This window comes from Rhinatrema bivittatum, chromosome 16 (genome assembly GCF_901001135.1).
Source record: "Rhinatrema bivittatum chromosome 16, aRhiBiv1.1, whole genome shotgun sequence".
Lineage (NCBI taxonomy): Eukaryota > Metazoa > Chordata > Amphibia > Gymnophiona > Rhinatrematidae > Rhinatrema > Rhinatrema bivittatum.
Window position 1 is genome coordinate 59,884,092 of NC_042630.1, and position 21,125 is coordinate 59,905,216.

Below are 21,125 nucleotides of genomic sequence, written 5' to 3' on the forward strand. Positions count from 1 at the left end.
GCCAAAAGTCCCTGGGGGTCGAGCGGGGGTCCGGGAGTGATTTCCTGCCGCAAATCGTTTTCCGTACGGAAAATGGCGCCGGCAGGAGATCGACTGCAGGAGGTCGTTCAGCGGGGGTTCTCGAATCGTGTTGGTCTATGGCCGCCGCCATTTTGCGCCGCCATTTGCAAAATGGCGGCGCAGAATGGCGCCGGCTGAAGACAACATGATTCAATTGCAGGAGGACCGTTCCGGACCGCCGCTGGACCCCCAGGTAATTTAAGGCATTTGGGGGGGGGGGTTCGGGAGGGTGGGGGATTTAATTTAAAGGGTCGGGGGTGGGTTTTAGGGTGTTTTAGTGTGCCGGTTTTCCTGCCCTCCCCCTTCCCCCGATTTAGCTATGGACCGCCGCTGGACCCCCAGGTAATTTAAGGCATTTGTGGGGGTTCGGGAGGGTGGGGGATTTAATTTAAAGGGTCGTGGGTGGGTTTTAGGGTGTTTTAGTGTGCCGGTTTTCCTGCCCTCCCCCTTCCCCCGATTTAGCTACGGACCGCCGCTGGACCCCCAGGTAATTTAAGGCATTGGGGGGGGGGGGGGTTCGGGAGGGTGGGGGATTTAATTTAAAGGGTCGGGGTGGGTTTTAGGGGGTTTTAGTGTGCCGGTTCACGATTTTAATGATTTTCACGATACTCTAAACACCCAAACGGCGACGATACGATTCCCTCCCCCTCCCAGCCGAAATCAATCGTTAAGACGATCGAGGACACGATTCACATCTCTAGTGAAAGATGCTTATTGCAGTCGGCAGCTAAAATATTTCCCATTTTTTAAATCATAGGTAAAGAGGGGATTTTTTTCTCTAGAAAGCTGTATAAATGAGGTTTACATGGCTTGAGTCCTATATCTCTCCACCATTTCCCACTCCACCCAGGACATCAGAGGTTACAAGTCTCCAGTCCCTTTCACAGTTCCCATTTCACTGCATATTAGTTAAAATGAACATGACCTCAGCCCAAGAGGGTCACCCACAGAACAGTGACTCTACACTCTTGGTACTGTCTACCCTGTATCTCCCATTTATACACTGATGCTTACATTCCTTTCCCCTCACCCACCTCAGGCATAGCAGGCATCAGCTTTTCTGTCACTCTCACATCAAGAAGTTTTGCTTAGTGAATGTGAGCTGAACTTATGTTCTTGTTGGAATTTGTTTTGAGAGTGTGCTGGAGAAATAAGTCCAAGTAAGAGTGTGTTAGCCCACTGAGTATGATTCATCGTGTTATGGATGGATGAGTTTAAATAATAGCCTGGTGGACAGACCAATGTTTGTGAGAGTGTATCGGATGGTACAGCAGCCATCAAGGGGCATTGGAAAGCTGAATGTGAATGGCCTTGTGCTGGATAGATAATAATAAATATATGTGTGGAAACGCAAGAAAGTGTATTAGATTATGGAGTGCTAGTGTCTGATGAGAATGAGACCATTAATGAGTGTGGGAAGGGGGTAAGGTGGGCATGAATGAGTGTGTGATGCTGGATGTGATTATAAGTCAGTAAACAATGGGTGAGTGAGAGTGTGTGCTCTTGCAGTATAGTTTGGGAGCAGGATCATAGGGGAGTGCGTGAGCTTGTTGAATATTTCATACTTGAAATGTTCCTAGGTCTGCCAGCATGAGGATGAGTCAATCACCCTCTTGACTTCTCTAGTGAGCACAAAGGGAGTTTATTGCTCTTGTTAGCAGAGCCTGGGAAATATGCCTCAGGTCCACTGCATGTTGATATTTGGGGGGATCCTGCATGGAGCGGCATTTACTACCCTTAAGAGAAGGCTTGGGGATTGCTACCATTAGTTGATTAGCCTTGATGCTTTTGGTGCAATTTCAATATCGCTCTCTGCTTTTATGGCAGGAAGGATAAAGGGGAATTGGATTCATAGGACAGCCAACACTGGGCCCCAGCCTATACGGTCTGGGTTAACAATACGCAGACATCAGGGGAAAAGCACTGGTTGGCTTCTACAGCCAAGACAAAAATCCAAGGATGTTCAAGCAGCATTTTCTGATTGTAAATATTTCTACCTTTAACATAAGGCTTGGGGGTAACAGTATGGAGCAGCAATTACTGTCCTTAACAGAGACATAGCAGCGGTTAATATTATATGAAATTTGCTGGGCAGACTGGATGGACTATTTGGTCTTTTTCTGCTGTCATTACTATGTTACTTTCATACATTTAGGGGTAAGACTCTCTTTTTCCTCACTGCTTGTGCTTCTGGCAGGCTTGGATGACTCTGCCTGGTACCATTCCCTCCCTTTCCCTCACAATGGTATGGTGGGATTGGAAATACTGGGTACCAGGGGTTCTGATGTCACAATATTCACCAGTAACAATTTAATACTGACTCTCTGTCTCACTCACAGACCAGACTGGCTATGCCTAAGTGCACTACTACAGTACAATATAGAAAACCCAGTAACCCAAACAGTGTGTGCAAAAATGTCACATTCACACACATATGGGGTCAGTAACTTTTCAACAGCCACAAGAGCGTGCATGTATGTGCGTATGCTGGCTCACACAAATGGACATAGGCATTGTATAACATACGCATGAATATGCACGCATAGTAAAAAAGCAGCTGTACACACATACATATGCACACGATTTTATATGGACGAGCGCACATGCACGCAAATGCCGGCTTTACAGCGTAAGTGGAGAGATTTTAAAAACAACGTGAGCCAATGCAATAGCTCTTTTTCCCAGTTCATTATTAGTCCGTTCAGTTAACAGATCGGACTTCTTAACCCCCCTGATAATTAGCCTCCATTTTACCCTTTTCACCCCAACTCTTAAAACCCTGCTCACTCGCCTATTATTTTATTTTTATATTTATACTCCGTCCATAACTGAAAGTTATGTGGTAGGGGACTTATGTGCACACATCAAGTTTTCTTCCTGGAATGCCCATGTCCCAACCATGCTTTTCAAATTGTGTGTATACCAGAAGATACTTGCATATTTGCACAGTTTTTTAAATGATTGTGGCATGCGCCGGCCTGAGAGAAGCACAAATCTCTCTGGTATTGGTGCGCACTGAACTTTTAAAATTCACCTAAGCGTGTTCTCTCACAGAAGAAGCAGACAAGGCATAGGGCTCTGGCTGCTCTCAAGATTAGCCTGCACTGCACTGCAGTGAGAGAGAGAGACTCTAAAAATCAATCACCCCTGTAAACTGCTTCTCTCCTCTGCCCTACCCCAGCACAATTAGGCTTCTGAGTGTACAGTAAGAAGATAACCTGTTTACATATATACAATAAAACTTTCAGTACAAGATAAACCTGACTGATGTTTACTCAGCCAGCAGTGAATACCAGGTGACTGCTGCCTCTTAGGGATGCCAAGCTCTGTACAATGAAGGATCAATGCTCAAATGAGCTGTACAAAATACAAATAATATGGAATGCCTTGGAAGCAGCTGAGAGAGAAACAGTCAGTTTATGAAAATCCAAAAGCTTTTTATATTAAAAAAAATGGCAGTGATTTTTGAAAGTTTAAAATCGGGACTTTCTCCTACGTTCATCGGGCAGAGCTCCAAAGTAAAGCAGTAGCAACAGCAAACATCTTTTCCTGGAATTGTGTAACTGTAGAGATTGCACAGAAGGGGCACTGAGGAGCCAGTGGTTTGCTGACCTGAGTCCCCTGCTCTGCCCTCAGCCGTGCTCAGACTATGACCTCACTGGCATTGCTTCGCTGCTCGGGTACCATGAAAAGAAGGAATGCAATCTAACTGCTGCTGCTGTCTTACTTGCACCTTAGGCATGAATGAGAAACATAAACAAATGATAATGAAAATATTGTTTCTTAATTTTTATGGGTTCCCCTTTTCATTTCTGGGGCATAACTGAAACAAAAAATGGCTTTCATTCATTGTTTTCTGTACACTCATTTCAGTCAAATGCACTTCTCTACTATCTGGTCAATTTAAAAAACCTTACGCACCAAAATCGGGAGAGAAGTGAGTGACTCAGACTCGCGTGGATCTCCCATTATTCGCACAAAAATATTTGCTGAAAAAAGGCGTGGAATGGGTGTGGTCTGGGTAGGGCATGAGAGGGACATGGGCAGGCCAGGTCTGTAGCATGAATCCAGCACATAAGCAGTTACACGCACAAGCGCACGCCAGGGTCCCCTACCTCATAACTTTACTTCTGCTACGGATGGCGTGCAATCATGTAACAAAACAAAAATACACTAGTCAGCAGGATATTAAGGGTCTGGGGTGATGGCGTAAAAGGGAAGCAAGTTAGCTGGGCGGATTAGGAAGTCCTTTCCTATACTGTTACGAACTGGGAAAAAGGGCTATTGCGTTGGTGCATGAGGTTACAAAAATTCCCTCCAGGTCGCGTTATGTTATAAAATTGTCATGTCCGTGTGTGTGTGCTGGCTAAAGTGCCACACATGTGCACCCACACGCGGGTCTTAAAATTTATCTCTATACTTGCGATTTTGCCTGATGCGAGAGTTAGTGCTCCTGTGGAGAGAATTGGGCAGAGCCTAGCACTAACGTTGGTGCTTTTGCATTTTCAAAATTACATATGTAAATTTATGGGGAAAAATTACCCACACAGATCAGTTGATTTACAAATCAGAACCAGTAATGATGCTGTGAAGAAATTTTAAATACTAACACATGGTAACATCTATGTAAGAACTTGTGATTTTTGCCCCCATAAATTCAAACCAGTTCATGGACTTGGAAAAAAGCTGAAATGAGAAGCACAAGTCTTGAAAATTCACAGAAAGCAAAGGCAAGCCAAAATGTGCTCAATAATTTTCAAAGAAGGGTGTGTGGGAGCGTGCTTAAGGAATGTGATCGGGTATTTTCTTGTTTCAAAACCAAAAGGTGAATTTTAAAAGCCCGGTGTGTGCCAGAAATGTGAAATACAGGCACAAGTCTGGCTTGGGCTGACCGCATTTTAAAAGCTGTCCTGATACGTGTGTATCTCCTGCTGCGCGCACATCTCAACATTTTTCAAAAGGTGGCAGGTTGTGGTCATGGTCGGGGCAGGTCATGGGTATCTCAGGGCATGTCCAAGAGGTGTGCACGTAAATACTTGCCTGCCCTGGTGAGTGCCGTGGTCTCCTTCTGTGTAACTTTACTTGTGTTATAGATAACATGCATCTTATAAAATAAAAGGATCAAGCTATTTCTGAGGCTTTAAAGGAATTGAGGGTAACTGAGGCCAGTGTAGGTGATCAAACCGGGTTGGGGTTGCAGGACCTAGCAGTTAAATGGACGAACTGGTGGATGAATTGGTAAACTGAGAATGGCGTCAGCGCGTGTCCCTTTAAAAGTTCCCATATTTATGCGGTAGAATTGAGATTTGTGTGCACATGCACGCATCCACTTAAAATTAGGCTCACGTGTGCACGCGAGCAGCCTATTTTATAATGTGTGCATATGCATGCATATGTTATAAAAAGGCAGTGCATGTTGATGTGGGCCGGCATGAGAACACATATGTGTATCCGCATGCCGCTTTGAAAATTGCCATCCCTGGGTATTCAAGTTGAGGACTGGGATGCCAAATATCCAGACATTTTTTTTTCATTTAAAATGATAACCAACCAGGTTCTTGTGGCTTAGTTTGTTGGAAACAGGAAGCTGGGCTTGCTTGACCCCTGGTCTGACTCAGCATGGCAATTTCTTATAAACTTTTGCACATTGTATGAAAGATACACTAAGAGCTGACACAAAACAGGAAAAATCTTTAGTATTTCTGGAGGATACTGGCTCCATACCTTTTCAGAAAGCTTTAAGCTGAGGATACTTATTAAATGTGAATGAGAATCAAATAGAGAGGTGCACATACAAAAAATGTTTTACTTATTTTAGCATTAAAAAAATTTCATTTGTTTGGCTCACTCATTATGGCTTTTTTTGGTGCATTTTTTTGGTTGTTTTTATTCATGTTGGAAGTTAGGGAGGATAAATTTCAAACAACTGCACGTATATATGTTCATACATGACAGCATGTAGTTGTACTGCATTATTTTGTAATCTGCATATATCACATATGTGTGTATTATAAAATATGTTTGTCTTCAACATATGGATGCATATGAGGGAATATATGTTCCACTGAAAGCGAGTATTTCAATGCACTGAACAACATGCATACTTACATTTCCTATTCTAAAAATATACAGGGCCAGATTTTTAAATCTACGCCCGATTTTATAACATGCGCACGTAGCCGCATGCATGTTATAAAATCCGGGGTCGACGTGTACAAGGGGGTGTACACTTGGGCACCTTGCACGCGCCGAGCCCTAGGGGAGCCCCGATGGCTTTCCCTGTTCCCTCAGAGCGGCCTCGGAGGGAACTTTCCTTCCGCCCCCCCAGTCCTATCTAAACCCCCCCCCCCTGGACCTTTGTTGACAAAGTTGCGCCTCCAGGCAGGTGTAGGTTGCGCGCGCTGGCCAAGTGCCTATACAAAATAGGCTCGGCACGTGCAGGAGCGGGTTTTTGGGGTTACGCACGTAACTCTTTGAAAATCCGCCCCATAGTGCATGCATATATTTTATTTGAGAAAATAAAGTTGGACTTACTTGCATAAATCAGTATTTACGTGTGTAAATTGGTATATTTTAAAACATGCGTGCTTAAGTGAAATTATTTGTTTTACCAATTACTTCATCCGTTTGCTCAGTTCTTCTCTAGGACATGAAGACCTTCTTGCTTGTTCAAACCTGAGCTCCCTTCCAGTTCATTGATACCTCCCACTTGGAAAATAGCACACAATAAACATGTTTAATATCATTTACACAAGATAATTACACCTTTTTTCCTGGTATTAGGATGTGTGATATGCCAAATTGAGAGAGAGAGAGAGACAGAAAGAGAGAGAGACAGGGACAGGACAGAGACAGGATGGTTGCGATCCAGAGAAGGGCGACCAAAAAGGTGGATGGTCTTCATAAAATGACTTATGAAGAGGGATTGAAGAACCTAAATATGTACACCTTGAAGGAGAGGAGGAGCAGGGGGTGATATGATCCAGACTTTCAGATACTTGAAAGGTTTTAATGATCCATGGTCAACAACAGATCTTTTCTGTTGGAAAAAAGTGAGTAGAACTAGGGGTCACAATTTGAAACTCCAGGGAGGAAGACTCAGAACCAATGTCAGGAAGTATTTATTCACAGAGAGGGTGGTGTACGCCTGGAACACCCTTCCGGAGGAAGTGGTGAAAACCAAAACTGTGAAGGATTTCAAAGGGGCATGGGATAAACACAGTAGATCCATAAAGGCTAGAGGATGGGAATGAAGAGAAGATCCATGGAGGTGGCTTGCAGGAATGGTGGCTACTACCTGGTGATTACTACCCTTACTCAATAAGCCTTCACATGGATAATGCAACTCCAAGATTGCTCTCTGCTTCAATGGCAAGGGAAAATGTGGAAAAGAGGATTTGCATTCAGACAACAGCCAACAAGGACTGAATTACACAATCAGGGCAAACAAATAAGCGTGGGGGTAGCTTGCTTATTGCGGCGGTTACTACCCTAAACCAATTAAGCCTGATACTTCACTTTGAATGCATATACAGCATTGCTCTCTGCTTCAACAGCAGGGGAAATGTGGAAAAGAGGATTTACATTAAGACAACATCCAAGAAGGCATTGATCTATGCAGTCTGGGTAAATAAGCATTGGGATAACTTGCTTGATGCGGCAGTTACTAACCTTAACCATTAAGCCTTTTGATTCACCTTTGATGCAACTCCAACATTACTTTCTGCATCAATGGCAGGGAGTGGCAGGAACTTGGTGGTTGGTGAAACAGATAAGTATGGGAAAATAAGTTTGGGAGCTTGCTGGGCAGACTGGATAGGCTGTTTGGTCTTTTTCTGCCGTCATTTCTATATTAAGAACATAAGAACATGCCATATTGGGTCAGACCAAGGCTCCATCAAGCCCAGCATCCTGTTTCCAACAGTGACCAATCCAGGCCATAAGAACCTGGCAAGTACCCAAAAACAAAGTCTATTCCATGTTACTGTTGCTAGTAATAGCAGTGGCTATTTTCTAAGTCAACTTAATTAATAGCAGGAAATGGACTTCTCCTCCAAGAACGTATCCAATCCTTTTTTAAACACAGCTATACTAACTGCACTAACCACATCCTCTGGCAACAAATTCCAGAGTTTAATTGTGTGTTGAGTAAAAAGGAACTTTCTCTGATTAGTTTTAAATGTGCCTCATGCTAACTTCATGGAGTGTCCCCTAGTCTTTCTATTATCCAAAAGTGTAAATAACCGATTCACATCTACCCGTTCTAGACCGCTCATGATTTTAAACACCTCTATCATATCCCCCTCAGCCGTCTCTTCTCCAAGCTGAAAAGTCCTAACCTCTTTAGTCTTTCCTCATAGGGGAGCTGTTCCATTCCCCTTATCATTTTGGTAGTCCTTCTCTGTTGCTCTGTTTCTATGTTTCGATTTTTCTAAAGGTTAGAGGATTGGAAAGGAAGAAAAGAGTGCATTGGGTAACTTGCTGATGAGGCAGTTAATACCCTTAACCAATAAGCCTGATCCAACTCCAACATTGCTCTCTGCTTCAACAGCAGGGAGAAAAGAGGAAAAGAGGAATTAGATACAAGATGGAAAGAAAGAAAAGAGTGCATGGGGTAACTTGCTAGTTTGGCGGTTACTACCCTTAACCAATAAGCCTTCATGGTGTTGATGTACCTCAATCATTTCTCTCTGCTTCAGTGGCAAGAGGTGAAGGGGAAGTCGACTCAAACAGTAGCCAACAATGCACCTGGCTTCGGGCCCTGAAGTAACCTGCAAAATAAAAGATAAAAAAAGGGATTTAGAGGGTGAGGAGAAGGGGAAGGGGAAGGGAGGTTAGGGTAGGGGGTAGGAAAGTTCCCTCCTAAATTGGAGCAGACTGCGAGGGAACTGAGAGAACTCCAATCTGGTTGCCGTGTAAATTAGCTTATTTCCACCCCCCTTGTGCGTGCCGCCATGGATTTCATTACATGCGCGTCCCAGCGTACGCATGTTATAAAATTGCGCACATTTTTAAACATCTAGCCCTAAATGGGTATAAATGGCTTTTGAAACTTGCTAAGAAGTATGTTTAAATTTACACACATAATTACCTCCTTAAACAGATAATTTTCAAAGGAGTTACATGTGGAAATGTAACATACTATCATAGCAATTTTCAAAAGCAATTTATACATGTAAAGTGCGCTTACACATGTATAACCTATGAACAATTCGATGGCATGTATTATAGCAATTTTCAAAAGCCCACTTACAATAGTAAAGTGCATTTACATGTGTTAAAACCAATTTTACAAATGTAAATCCTTTTGAAAATTATCCCCATAAAGGTAAATTTTAAAATCCCCACACATGCCAAAGCCAGGAAATTCAAGCATGTCTCGTGCTGGCGCGTACTGCGAGGATTTTAAGAAGCGCCTGAGAATGCCTGTATCCTCCAGTATAAGCACAAATAAAAAAGTTAAAAAAGGGTATGGTGTTGGCACTGATCTGGGCAGAGCTTGGGTGGGACATGGGCGTTCCAGGAAGCTGACTTGAAATGTGCACATATTTCATGCAGAAATGTGTGCTGGAGTTATCTGCTGTGGGACTCTACTTCTGCTATGGATGGCTTGTAAGTTATAAAATAAAATAAAATAGAGCTATTCAGTTGGGTTTGAAGGGTCGGCGATAATAGGGTAAAAGAGAGGAAGATTAATTTGGGGAGGGGGTTTAGGAAGTTGGAAGCCTTTACCTGGGTAAATTGGGAATGGACTGGGGAAACTGGTAATTGTGTCGGTGTGCATATCTAATACAATTCCCCACTTACACAGTAGAGCCAGCTTTTGTGCGCACAAGCACACATGCCCATACAAAATTGTGTGCCCATGTACACGCATATGCTATAAAATGGCCATGTCCATCGGGGCGGATTGCCCTATCGGGGGATCGAGCATTCCCCGGTGGGCCGATGGCTCTAGTCATGTGGTCCGCCGAGTGTGGCTGTGACAGAGCCATGCTCGGCAGATCACATGGTATCTCCTTGGCCGGCCTGGGCGATGAATCCCTGGACCGGTCATCATCGGGAATCCGCCCCTGATGTCCATTCACGTGAGCCACCATACACGCATACATGTACGCCTTCACGGCTGTTTAAAAGTTACTGTCATAGGCCTGGATTTATCAAAATGCGGTAAGTACCGCATGCGATAGCAAAAGGGGTGTGTTTTATGCTAATGTATCATTTATTGCAATGTGCACTAATTACCTGTGCGAAGAGCTAACAGTGCAAATTGTGATACCATTTCAGATTCTGTGATAAGTGCCAGACCTGTTTGCATTCAACCACTGGGTGACTGGCTTTTGAAAATTGCTATAATACATGCCATTAAATTGTTCATAGGTTATACATGTGTAAGTGCACTTTACATGTATAAACATGGAGAGAGAGAGAGAGAGAGAGAGAGAGAGAGAGAGAGAGAGAGAGAGAGAGAGAGAGAGAGAGAGAGAGAGAGAGAGAGAGAGAGAGAGAGAGAGAGAGAGACTGGCCATAATAGCATGTCCCATGGGCAGGTATTTGTATCCCTATGATAGGCCCACCTAGTAACTCGAGGTGGGGATTAGGTAAGAGTGTAGGGGGTTAGGGGCCACTTTGACATTCTACGTGACACCTACGAACAGAACAGTGGTCTCTTGTGAAGATTTGCTGGCCTTCGGAGTGAGGAAACTCACTCCAAGATGAGATTTGGGCAAGGTTCTCTCAACCTAGCTTGATGTTACCCAGGTAGAGAGTCCATCAAGCTAGGTTGAGAGAACCTTGCCCAAATCTCATCTTGGAGTGAGTTTCCTCACTCCGAAGGCCAGCAAATCTTCACAAGAGACCACTGTTATGTTCGTAGGTGTCACGTACAATGTCAAAGTGGCCCCTAACCCCCTACACTCTTACCTAATCCCCACCTCGAGTTACTAGGCGGGCCTATCATAGGGATACAAATACCTGCCCATGGGACATGCTATTACAGTTTCTCTCTCTCTCTCTCTCTCTCTCTCTCTCTCCCTCTCCCTCCCCCTCCCTCTCTCTCTCCATCTCCAGAGCCTTCAAATCATCTGAAATAAGCCTTACAGGACACATCACAAATGGTCCACATGGTCACTGCCTAATGCATTTCAAAGAGGTGTAGTTAAAATCTGCATTATGGCTGTGCAATAGTTCTTCACAGAGAGGCTAACCCAGCCCACTCCTCCCATTTTTGGAATTTGCATCACTCCATACGATATGGTGCGATCGCATACGTTAAAGGCCTATCGCATGCGAAAACGCCTTACCGCATTTTGAAAAATGACCCCCATAGTCTACAATCTATCACTAGTCTCCTCAACAGTTTAAATTTGGTCCTCAATGCTAACAAGACTGAACTCCTTCTCATTTCCGCCAACCAAGACAACATCCAATCACAGACCCATCATAACCATGCCCTCACTCATACTCAGGTTAGAGACCTGGGGGTAATACTCGATAACCATCTTAACCTAAAGAGTATGATTAACACTATCACCAAAGACTGCTTCTTCAGACTACAGGTATTAAAAAGACTCAAACCTCTCTTATATTTCCACGACTTTAGGACAGTTCTTCAATCCTTGATATTTGCCAAAATAGACTACTGCAGCGCTCTCCTCACAGGTCTACCCAGCTCAACCATTAAGCCACTTCAGATGATACAAAATGCTGCTGCCAGAATCCTAACAAGCACCAAGCGGAGTGATCATATTACACCCATCCTCCGAAATCTACACTGGTTACCAATCAACCACAGAGTCCTTCACAAATCTTTATCATTAATACATAAATCCATCTACGATCTCCTTTATCTCGACCTTGAAATTCCATTAAAACTCCATACTTCTAATAGGCCAATGAGAGAAATATCCAAAGGAACACTACAAGCCCCTCCAACCAAAGCCACGCGACTCATTGCATCCAGGGACCGAGCATTTTCAACAGCAGCCCCAGCTATCTGGAACAACCTCCCTGCTGAACTCAGGTTGGAACCTTGCCTGCTAACTTTTAAAAAAAAACTCAAAACGTGGTTGTTCCGCCTAGCCTTCCCAGAACCCTGGGATACACATTAGACTTTATCTACTCACGAACAATTATACGAACAATTATACCTCCCCTCATCTGATTCCTGGACAGCATGGATACCAACTCTAACATGTGGACTAATTCTATTCTGAACTATCTCTAGTCCGGAATTTGTTATTTCTCTTTTCTTTACTTAACTTTATCTCTTTTCTTCCAGCTACCTAAGCTTCCAAGTTCACGGTCCTCGTTTAATGTAACTTTGTCTCTTCCTTTACCTAATTATTTTTATCCCTGTTCGATGTAAACCGTCCTGATATGGTATTTAACCATGAAGGTCGGTATAGAAAAATGTTAAATAAATAAATAAATAAATAAATGCCATTTTAGGTGCATAAAATCAAATTTTATACATATAAAAAAATTCATGCTCTTTTAAAAGAAAAATGAAAAGGAATGTATATCCCGATAGAAGATATCTTAATTTGCTTTTCTTCTAACACGGATATTAAGAAATGCCTGAGTAAACGCATATTTAGTTTAGTTTAGTTTATTGTATTTTATATACCGTCACATCAGACGTGCCTTCACAACGGTTTACAAAGATCATAACATATAGTAAATACAATACATTTATAAAATAGTAACAACTAACTCTGTTAAAATGAGGAATGCTAGTTATTAAGATCAGTAAAAGCAAAATAAAATCAATTAAAATATAAGAATAAAATAACCAAAACCACAAAACGGGAGACAGACAATAAAAGGAAGCGGCCGGATCAGTCCAAGATGCTGGTATTGCTGGTGAAACTAGTTCGTGTCTTGCTACCAGCTTCATTATTTGGTGGTCAGGGTTGACAGTTCATATTCAGTAAAAGTGCATTTAAATAACCAAGTCTTGAGGTCAGTTTTGAATTGTTTTTTGTCAGTACATAATCTCAAAGATGTTGGTAGGGAGTTCCACAGCTTTGCTCCTGCAACAGACAACACACTTCCCTCACCTGGGTAAGCCTTGCCAATTTAATATTGGGTATTGATAACAAACCCTTGTTAGCCGATCTCAGTTCTCTCTGGGGTATGTGTAGACGCAGAGATGTATTTAGCCATTCCGTTCGCTCCCCATGTACAACATTTTGAATTAGGTACATTACATAAGTGCAATACCTCTGTCTATCTTAGAAACAATGATGTTATACCAGAGGAAACAAGGCAAAATCAAATGCCCAAAATTTATTTATAATATTATGTATACAAAAATTGTCAATATCTATAATCCAGGCATGTATAGGACACTTATGCATATACAAAGTTCTAAAATCTATAGTATGACTTATTGAACCCACATTCACACCTCATACATTCCATACATTCATAAAAGCATGATACATGTGCATATACATACATATGAGAATATACATCATCTATAACATGAAAAATGACCCATTGACAAACATTAGAATATTCCGAGACTGCTCGTTTCGCCTGCGCAAACAGGCTTCTTCAGGGAAACCAAGAATTATATCACAGGGTTAATTTCTGGTAGTATTTACACATCAATTTTCATCCTGTAATTTAATGATGAATATTCCTTCTGCTGATCATATATCGTAACTTGTTTTCGTATCTTCTCAGAATAGTATCATGTGACTCTCCATACCATGCGTGGGGTCCCCGCACTGCCTCTAACTAGAAGACATTAAATCAACATCATCACTATTTTTAATTATCAATAATTTTAATAACCCACCAACTATACAAATTAAATAGTGCCCAGATATAATCTTACCCGCATTCGTGAACCTCTATTTTCATGTTATACCTTCACTGAAACTCCCGCTTCAGACCTGCCACACGCAAACTTATTATTGACTCGATATCTGTGGTATATCACGGCGCCATGCTCCGATTTCGGAGTGGCCTCGGAGGGAACGGAGGCAGGCTGCGCGGCTCGGCGTGCGCCGGCTGCCCAAAATCGGCAGCCTTGTGCGCGCCGATCCAGGATTTTATAAGATACGCGCGGCTACGCGCGTATCTTATAAAATCCAGCGTACTTTTGTTTGCGCCTGGTGTGCCAACAAAAGTACGCAATCGCGCTTTTTTAAAAAATCTACCCCTAAGAAAAGAGCATTCTCAGCATAAATAAATAAACAAATGCTCTGCACACAACTGGTTGACCACTAAGAGAAGTCAAATCCTGAAAATGGAAATCAGAACAATCACATTAATGTTCATGAAACTTATCATGGGATGTGATAGTTTATAAATCACCATAAAATTGGAGTCAAATAAGATAATGCACTAAGGAGTAGATTTTAAAACAGTGCAAGCGTACACACATGGAATCACAATGTTATAACAGCGCATGCAAGGGGGATAGAGATCAGCAAATACGCCCGGTGATGCATTGGGGCCTTCCCCAGTTCACTCCCAGTCTGCTCCAATTAAGCATCTAGGCCCCCCCCCCCCCCGCCCCGAGTGCCCCTTTTGCTTACTGCAGGACTTACACGCATCCCGTGGGTTTATGCGAGTGACCAGGCCCTTTGAAAATTGGCCCGGCATGCGTAAGGCCCGGGATTTACGCGTGTAACCTTTTAAAATCCGGCCCTAAGGAGATGCAACAAAGTTCAAGCATTCATTGCAAATTTAGAATTTCTTGTTAAACAACATCAATGAGATTGGTAACTGGAAAAATTCAAATATGATTATTGAAGGACCATCCTAACTCCTGCACTGGTGGGATCACTCTCACCTATCTGCTGGTGATGTGCAATGATTGGTCCACAGTTCTTTTTTGGAAGTGCAAATATAAATATGTCAGGGACAAATGTTTGTTATGCAACTAAAAACCAACACTCTCCATAGTGTAAACATCTTAGATCCAATCTCCAAAGAGGAATCAAACAGAGTTTTGAGTGCTTGGGGATCCAGCTCAAAATTTTGGGCTGGATTTTCAAAAGGTTATGGGGTAGATTTTCAAATAGCACGATTTGGCGTACTTTTGTTGGCGCTCCAGGCGCCAACAAAAGTACGCTGGATTTTAGTAGATACGCGCGTAGCCACGCGTATCCGCTAAAATCCGGGATCGGCGCGCGCAAGGCTATCGATTCCGTATAGCCGGCGCGCGCCGAGCCGCGCAGCCTACCTCCGTTCCCTCCGAGGCCGCTCCGAAATCGGAGCGGCCTCGGAGGGAACTTTCCTTTGCCCTCCCCTCACCTTCCCCTCCCTTCCCCTACCTAACCCACCCGCCCGGCCCTGTCTAAACCCCTCACCTACCTTTGTCAGGGGATTTATGCCTCCCGGAGGGAGAAGTAAATCCCCGCGCGCCAGCGGGCCGCTAGCGCGCCAGGATGCAACCTGGGGGCGGGTATGGAGGGCGCGGCCACGCCCCCGGACCGCCCCGGGCCGTAACCACACCCCGGGCCCGCCCCCAAAATGCTCCCGACACGCCCCGAAAACTCCGTGCCGACCGGGCCCGCCCCCGACACGCCCCCGACACGCCCCCCTCACCAAACCCCGGGACTTACACGAGTCCCGGAGCTCTGCGAGCGCCGGTAGGCCTATGTAAAATAGGCTCACCGGCACGCAAGGCCCTGCTCGCCTAAATCCGCCCGGATTTGGGCGGATTTAGGTGAGCAGGGCTCTTAAAATCCGCCCCTATGCGTGCCGAGCCTATTTTAAAAAGGCCTGCCGGTGCACGTAAAGCCCCGGGAACCAAGTAAGTCCTGGAGCTTTACAAAAGGGGTGGGGAGGGGCCAGAGGCCAGCAACACAGCGGCCATTGTCGAAGGATTGGGAGCCGGCAGCCCAGGAGCAGGAGCAAAAGGTAGATTAAAACTTTTTGAGGGGGTTATAGTAGGGCTAGGGGGGGAAAGGTTAGGGGAAGGGGTGGGAAGGGCAGGCTAGGGGGGAGGGAAGTTCCCTCACAGGCCGCTCCAATTTCAGATTGGCCTGGGAGGGAATGGAGGAAGGCAGCGCGGTTCTGCATGCCCAAGGTGAACAATTGTGCACCCCCTTGAGCGCGCCGACCCCGGATTTTATTACATGGGAGCTCCTGCACCGCACATATTGGGGCAGATTTTTAAAAGATCGCGCATGGGGTACATTTGTGCTCTGTACCCGGCACACACAAATGTACTCCCAATTTTATAACATGCGCACGCTGCCGCGCGCATGTTTAAAATCCAGGGTCGGCGCATGCAAGGGGGTGCACACTTGTGCACCTTGCGCATGCCAAGCCCCAAGGGAGCCCCGATGGCTTTCCCTGTTCCCTCCGAGGCCGCTCAAAAATTGGAGAGGCCTCGGAGGGAACTTTATTTTCACTCCCAACCACCTTCCCCTCCCTTCCCCTATCTAAACCACCCCCCAGCCCTACCTAAATCCCCCTCCCTACCTTTCTTCCCTTCTTTACACCTGACTAAGGCAGGCATATCTTGCGCGGGCCGGCCAGATGCAGGCGCGCCATCCCCAGGCACGGCCGCCGTGCTGGAGGACTCAGGACCGCCCCCGGACCGCCGCTGGACTGCCACCCTGCCCCCATCCCCGCCCCTTCCCGCCACTTTTTCAAAGCCCCAGGGCGCACGCTTATGCAAAATAGGTTTTAAAAAGTTACACGCGTATATTGAGAGGCAGATTTTCAAAGGGTTAGACATGTAACCCCCAAAAAGCTGCCCCTGCGCGCGCCTACCCTATCTTGCATAGGCTCGGCAGCGCGCAGAAGCCCCGAGACGCGCGTATGTCCCGGGGCTTTGAAAAATGGGCGGTACAGGGGTGTGGCCGGCGGCATGGCAGCGGTTTGGGGGCAGTTCGGAGGCATGGCTGGGGGCATGGCGGTGGAACGGGGGCAGTCCGGGAGCGGGGTCAAGCGCTCTGGCACAGCGGCCTGTGCCGGGGCGTGGCACGCTGGCAGCTGCAGGTGTAACTTTTTCAACAAAGGTAGGGGGGGGGGATTTAGTTAGGGCTGGAGGTGGGTTAGATAGGGGAAGGGAGGGGAAGGTGGGTGGGGGCCGGAGGGAACTGAGGAAGGCTGCGCAGCTCGGCGTGTGCAAGTTGCGCAATTGTGCACCCCCTTGCGCGTGCCGACCCAGGATTTTTATAACCTGCGCGCGGCAGCATGCGCAGGTTATAAATTCGGGCGTAGATTTGTTCGCGCCAGGTTGCACAAACAAATCTACACCCGCGTGCAAGTTTAAAGATCTGCCCCTTTGCGCGTAACCCTTTGAAAATCTACCCCATTATAAAATTGGGCCTACATGTGCATGCGCCGGATAGCACACGCACATGTAGGCCACTCGCGCATGTTATAAAATCTACCCCAAAGTGCAGATGCTCTTAAACCAGATTCCACCTAAGCTACAACAAGAGCCCCCAAACCACCCAATATCTTTGCATTAACTTAAAAAAAAAAAAGAGCTTCTTACACCAAAACTTTCAGGATGGAGGAGAGAGAGCCATTCAGCCACTGACAAGGTGAATCTTGGCAGGCAACTGCCTGCTCAAAACCATCTGTCACCCCCTCCACGGACTATTTAACATAAATACGCTGACCCTCAACCCCTTCCGGCCTTCACACGAGAAACCTTTATTCCCCACTGGGTCTAATGATCCCATCCCAGCCAAGACAGATGTCATAATACCAGCCAGAAAAACATTGCACATTGCACAAATAAAGGATGGAAAGCCACTGGTCAGCATAGGTTCTAATAAATCAGAAAATGGAATTTGAACTGAATCCCGTATATTTGTTCAGATATCTTAAAATGAATATGAATGACCACTGCCCACAAACCTTATAGCTCATTTGTTTTGTAAATAGTTCAAGAGAGAAATATTTTGGATTAGTGTAACGCTGTTAGAAAGTAGAGAACTACAAGGAGACTGTGTTATAACCTCATCACAAATAGCGGAGCTGCTACTATAAATGATTTTTTTTTTGTAGACATTTTTATTGTGTAAGATAAACAATGATACGAAAACATTGCCCACAATCTATTCTGTCAAACATCAAATAAACAGTAGTGGAATCAGACTCAGAAAGTTGGCATAGAATCGTGAAGAATAACATATTACAGATCATCCTATACAGTTTTCATATATTTATCCCTCACTATACCCTCACAGACCCCCACCTTTCCATATTCAAGTTTCACAATATTGCATCCCTTCCTCCTACTCATCTAAAATCATTCCCTCTTTCATGTTGAATTTGTATTATTTTGACCTTTACAATGGCATAAATGATACTTTCAGCCTGTTGCTCTTCTTACATAGATATGTAGAGTATAGTATAGATGTTCCAGATGTTTTTAAGGTAAAAATGATTTTTAAGACAGTATCCTGTTGGAGACTGTGATTTACTTAAGAAAATTCACCCAGGGTTTTCTGTTTTCTGGTCTTATATAAAAATTTGTCAGATGTGTGCTTTTGTGTAACTTGTATAAGATCTTTATATTAAAATGGACATGTTTTTAATATGTTTTGTATGTTCACAAGATTTAAATGGTTTTTTATAAAATTTGCAAAGCTTATATAAGATTTAGGTATAATTACCATAATAAATGTGAATATTCATAGTTATAGAATTTTAAAAATAAATTTTAAAATTATTTTCTATGGTTCTTATGTATTGAGATATTGTAAAAAGTACACACAATTATGAAGAGAGTGCACTATTTCCAAAGCAAATAAACACAAAAAATTGTAAAAGAATGACACAAAAATAAATGAACAAACTAAAAATGATTTTTTTGTGGCACAGAAAAATTACTTGGAGAGATCATAACCCCATATAGTAGGGAAACATGTATATGAATTTGAGTGCTGATGTCATTGACTTTAAGACTTGAATGAAAGAATTGCGTATAACACTGGTAGCAAAAAAGGCAACCTGAGTATAGGAAAAAATATTTTTGTTACAGTTGTTATTTATATCACTATCTTTATTTCCCTACAGATTATGAACACTGAATCAATGGGTGAGGAGAATAAAACATTGAACACAGGATTCATTCTTCTGGGTTTCTCCAGCCATTCTCACCAGCAGCTCCTCATTTTTGTTATGGTTTTACTGGTCTTCCTTATCTCTGTGCTGGGAAACCTTGGGTTTTTAACTCTGATGTGCTCTGACCATCATCTCCATAAACCCATGTACTTCTTCCTCAGTAACCTGTCCTTCTTGGATATCTGTAATACCTCAGTCACACTCTCTACACTACTGGAAAGTCTCTTAAAAGAGAAAACATGTATTTCCTTCTCTCTATGCATGACACAGCTTTACTGTTTCATAAGTTTCATAGGTATAGAATTCTACCTTCTCACAGCCATGGCCTATGATCGCTATGTGGCAATCTGCAACCCCTTGCGATACCCACTCATAATGAATAAAAGTGTCTGTATCTTACTGATGGCTGCTTCATGGATAACTGGCTTTCTAGAACAAATTCCTGTAGAAGTTTTCATATCCCAATTTTCCTATTGTGGCATCAAAAAGATTAACCATTTCTTCTGTGACCTCAATGCAATAATAAAACTTTCCTGTAGTGATACCCATTTCCTTGAAACTTTAATTCTAACTTATGGTGTATTTTTTGCCTTCTTTCCCTTTATATTAACTCTGTCATCTTACATATTTATCATCGAGGCCATCCTGAAAATTCGATCTTCAGAAGGGAGACACAAGGCCTTCTCCACCTGCTCCTCCCACCTCACAATTGTTATTCTATTCTATGGGACCCTTATGTCTATCTACATGAGGCCAAGCTCAATGTATTTACCAGATTTAGACAAACTGTTTTCCTTGCTATATACCGCATTGACTCCAATGCTGAACCCCATTATCTATAGCCTCAGAAATCAAGAAGTAAAAATTGCCCTCAGAAAAGTCAGAGATAGAAAGCAGTAAACAAAGACTAATATATATATATATATATATAAATCCTTGCAATCTAAAACTCATCTATTTTCAACCAAGGCATTGATTGGTTATAGCCAGGGTCCTAATTTAATTTTCTACTGCAAATCAGTTAAACAGATTTGACTAAATTCATTAGGCATCACTGTTGACCCCTCAATAATAGGAATTCTGGGAGGCACAGATTGACTCAACCATATTGACAGTCTAGAGTAAAATTATTATTCTAAGAAAATTCACTTTTTGAATGATGCTTGGTTTATCAGTTGAATCAATCAACCCTCTCTCCATTGCTTTTTTTAGATTTTGGATGTCCCTTAAAACTGTAGTAATTTGATATCATGTGAAAAAATCTCTTACGGGGGTCTATAGGTTCAGGGGGTATCCTGTGTAATAAAGGCTGACGTAGTAGGAGTTTTAAAAAGAGGTGCCATCTGCCAAGCCATTTTGTTCCACTGGTTTTAACATAAGTCACTCACCCTCCTCATCTTCTCTAGCAAGCCCAGCAGGGAAAGTTGTGTTCTAGTGATCACAGACTAGGGAAATTGACCTGGATCCTCCACATACTGGTCATATCTTAATTTGTTAGGTCTCATTATTTTATGATGCATTTGTGTGTGTTTTAGCCATACCTTTATTATTTTTTGCTTTATATTTTACTATTTTATATATTCATTTAATTTGCACTGTTGTTTTTTGCAAGCAAAGCAGCTCATTACCATATTCCTGATTTTATTTAGAGAGTGATTACATGTGGAAACCTGATAGGGGTTTAGAATCAGAGGAAACCCCTGCTTGCTGATGAAGTTTGTATGTGATTATCTAGAATTCTAGTATGGGCATAACTCTCAGGAAATTTCTCATTTATTAATTGATTACAATAGCACAACTGCTTCAATAAATGGTTTTAATTTTGGATTAATTCAAACTAGAGTGAGTGTATTTTCATTCCTGAAAACTAAAAGGAGGTACTGAGCCCTAAGAATCTTTAAGCAAGTTTTCCTCCCCTGTTGGAAACCCATAGAGTGCAGGATGACCCCACAACTCCCTGATGCACCTCCAGTGTCCGGTAAAGATATAGAAATGAGGTTGATAAGAAT

General features: G+C 43.4%; 1 protein-coding gene across 1 annotated transcript; it reads left to right on the forward strand.

Moving 5' to 3' along the window:
* Positions 1 to 19,437: 19,437 nt before the first annotated feature.
* LOC115077736 (olfactory receptor 13F1-like) lies at positions 19,438 to 20,016 on the forward strand. Its single transcript, XM_029580024.1, has one exon. The coding sequence runs from the start codon at positions 19,438 to 19,440 to the stop codon at positions 20,014 to 20,016; it is 579 nt and encodes a 192-aa protein (XP_029435884.1).
* Positions 20,017 to 21,125: the final 1,109 nt, after the last annotated feature.

Coding starts and splice junctions, on each gene's coding strand:
- LOC115077736 (XM_029580024.1), top strand. CDS start 19,438: ATGGCCTATGATCGCTATGTGGCAATCTGCAACCCCTTGCGATACCCA.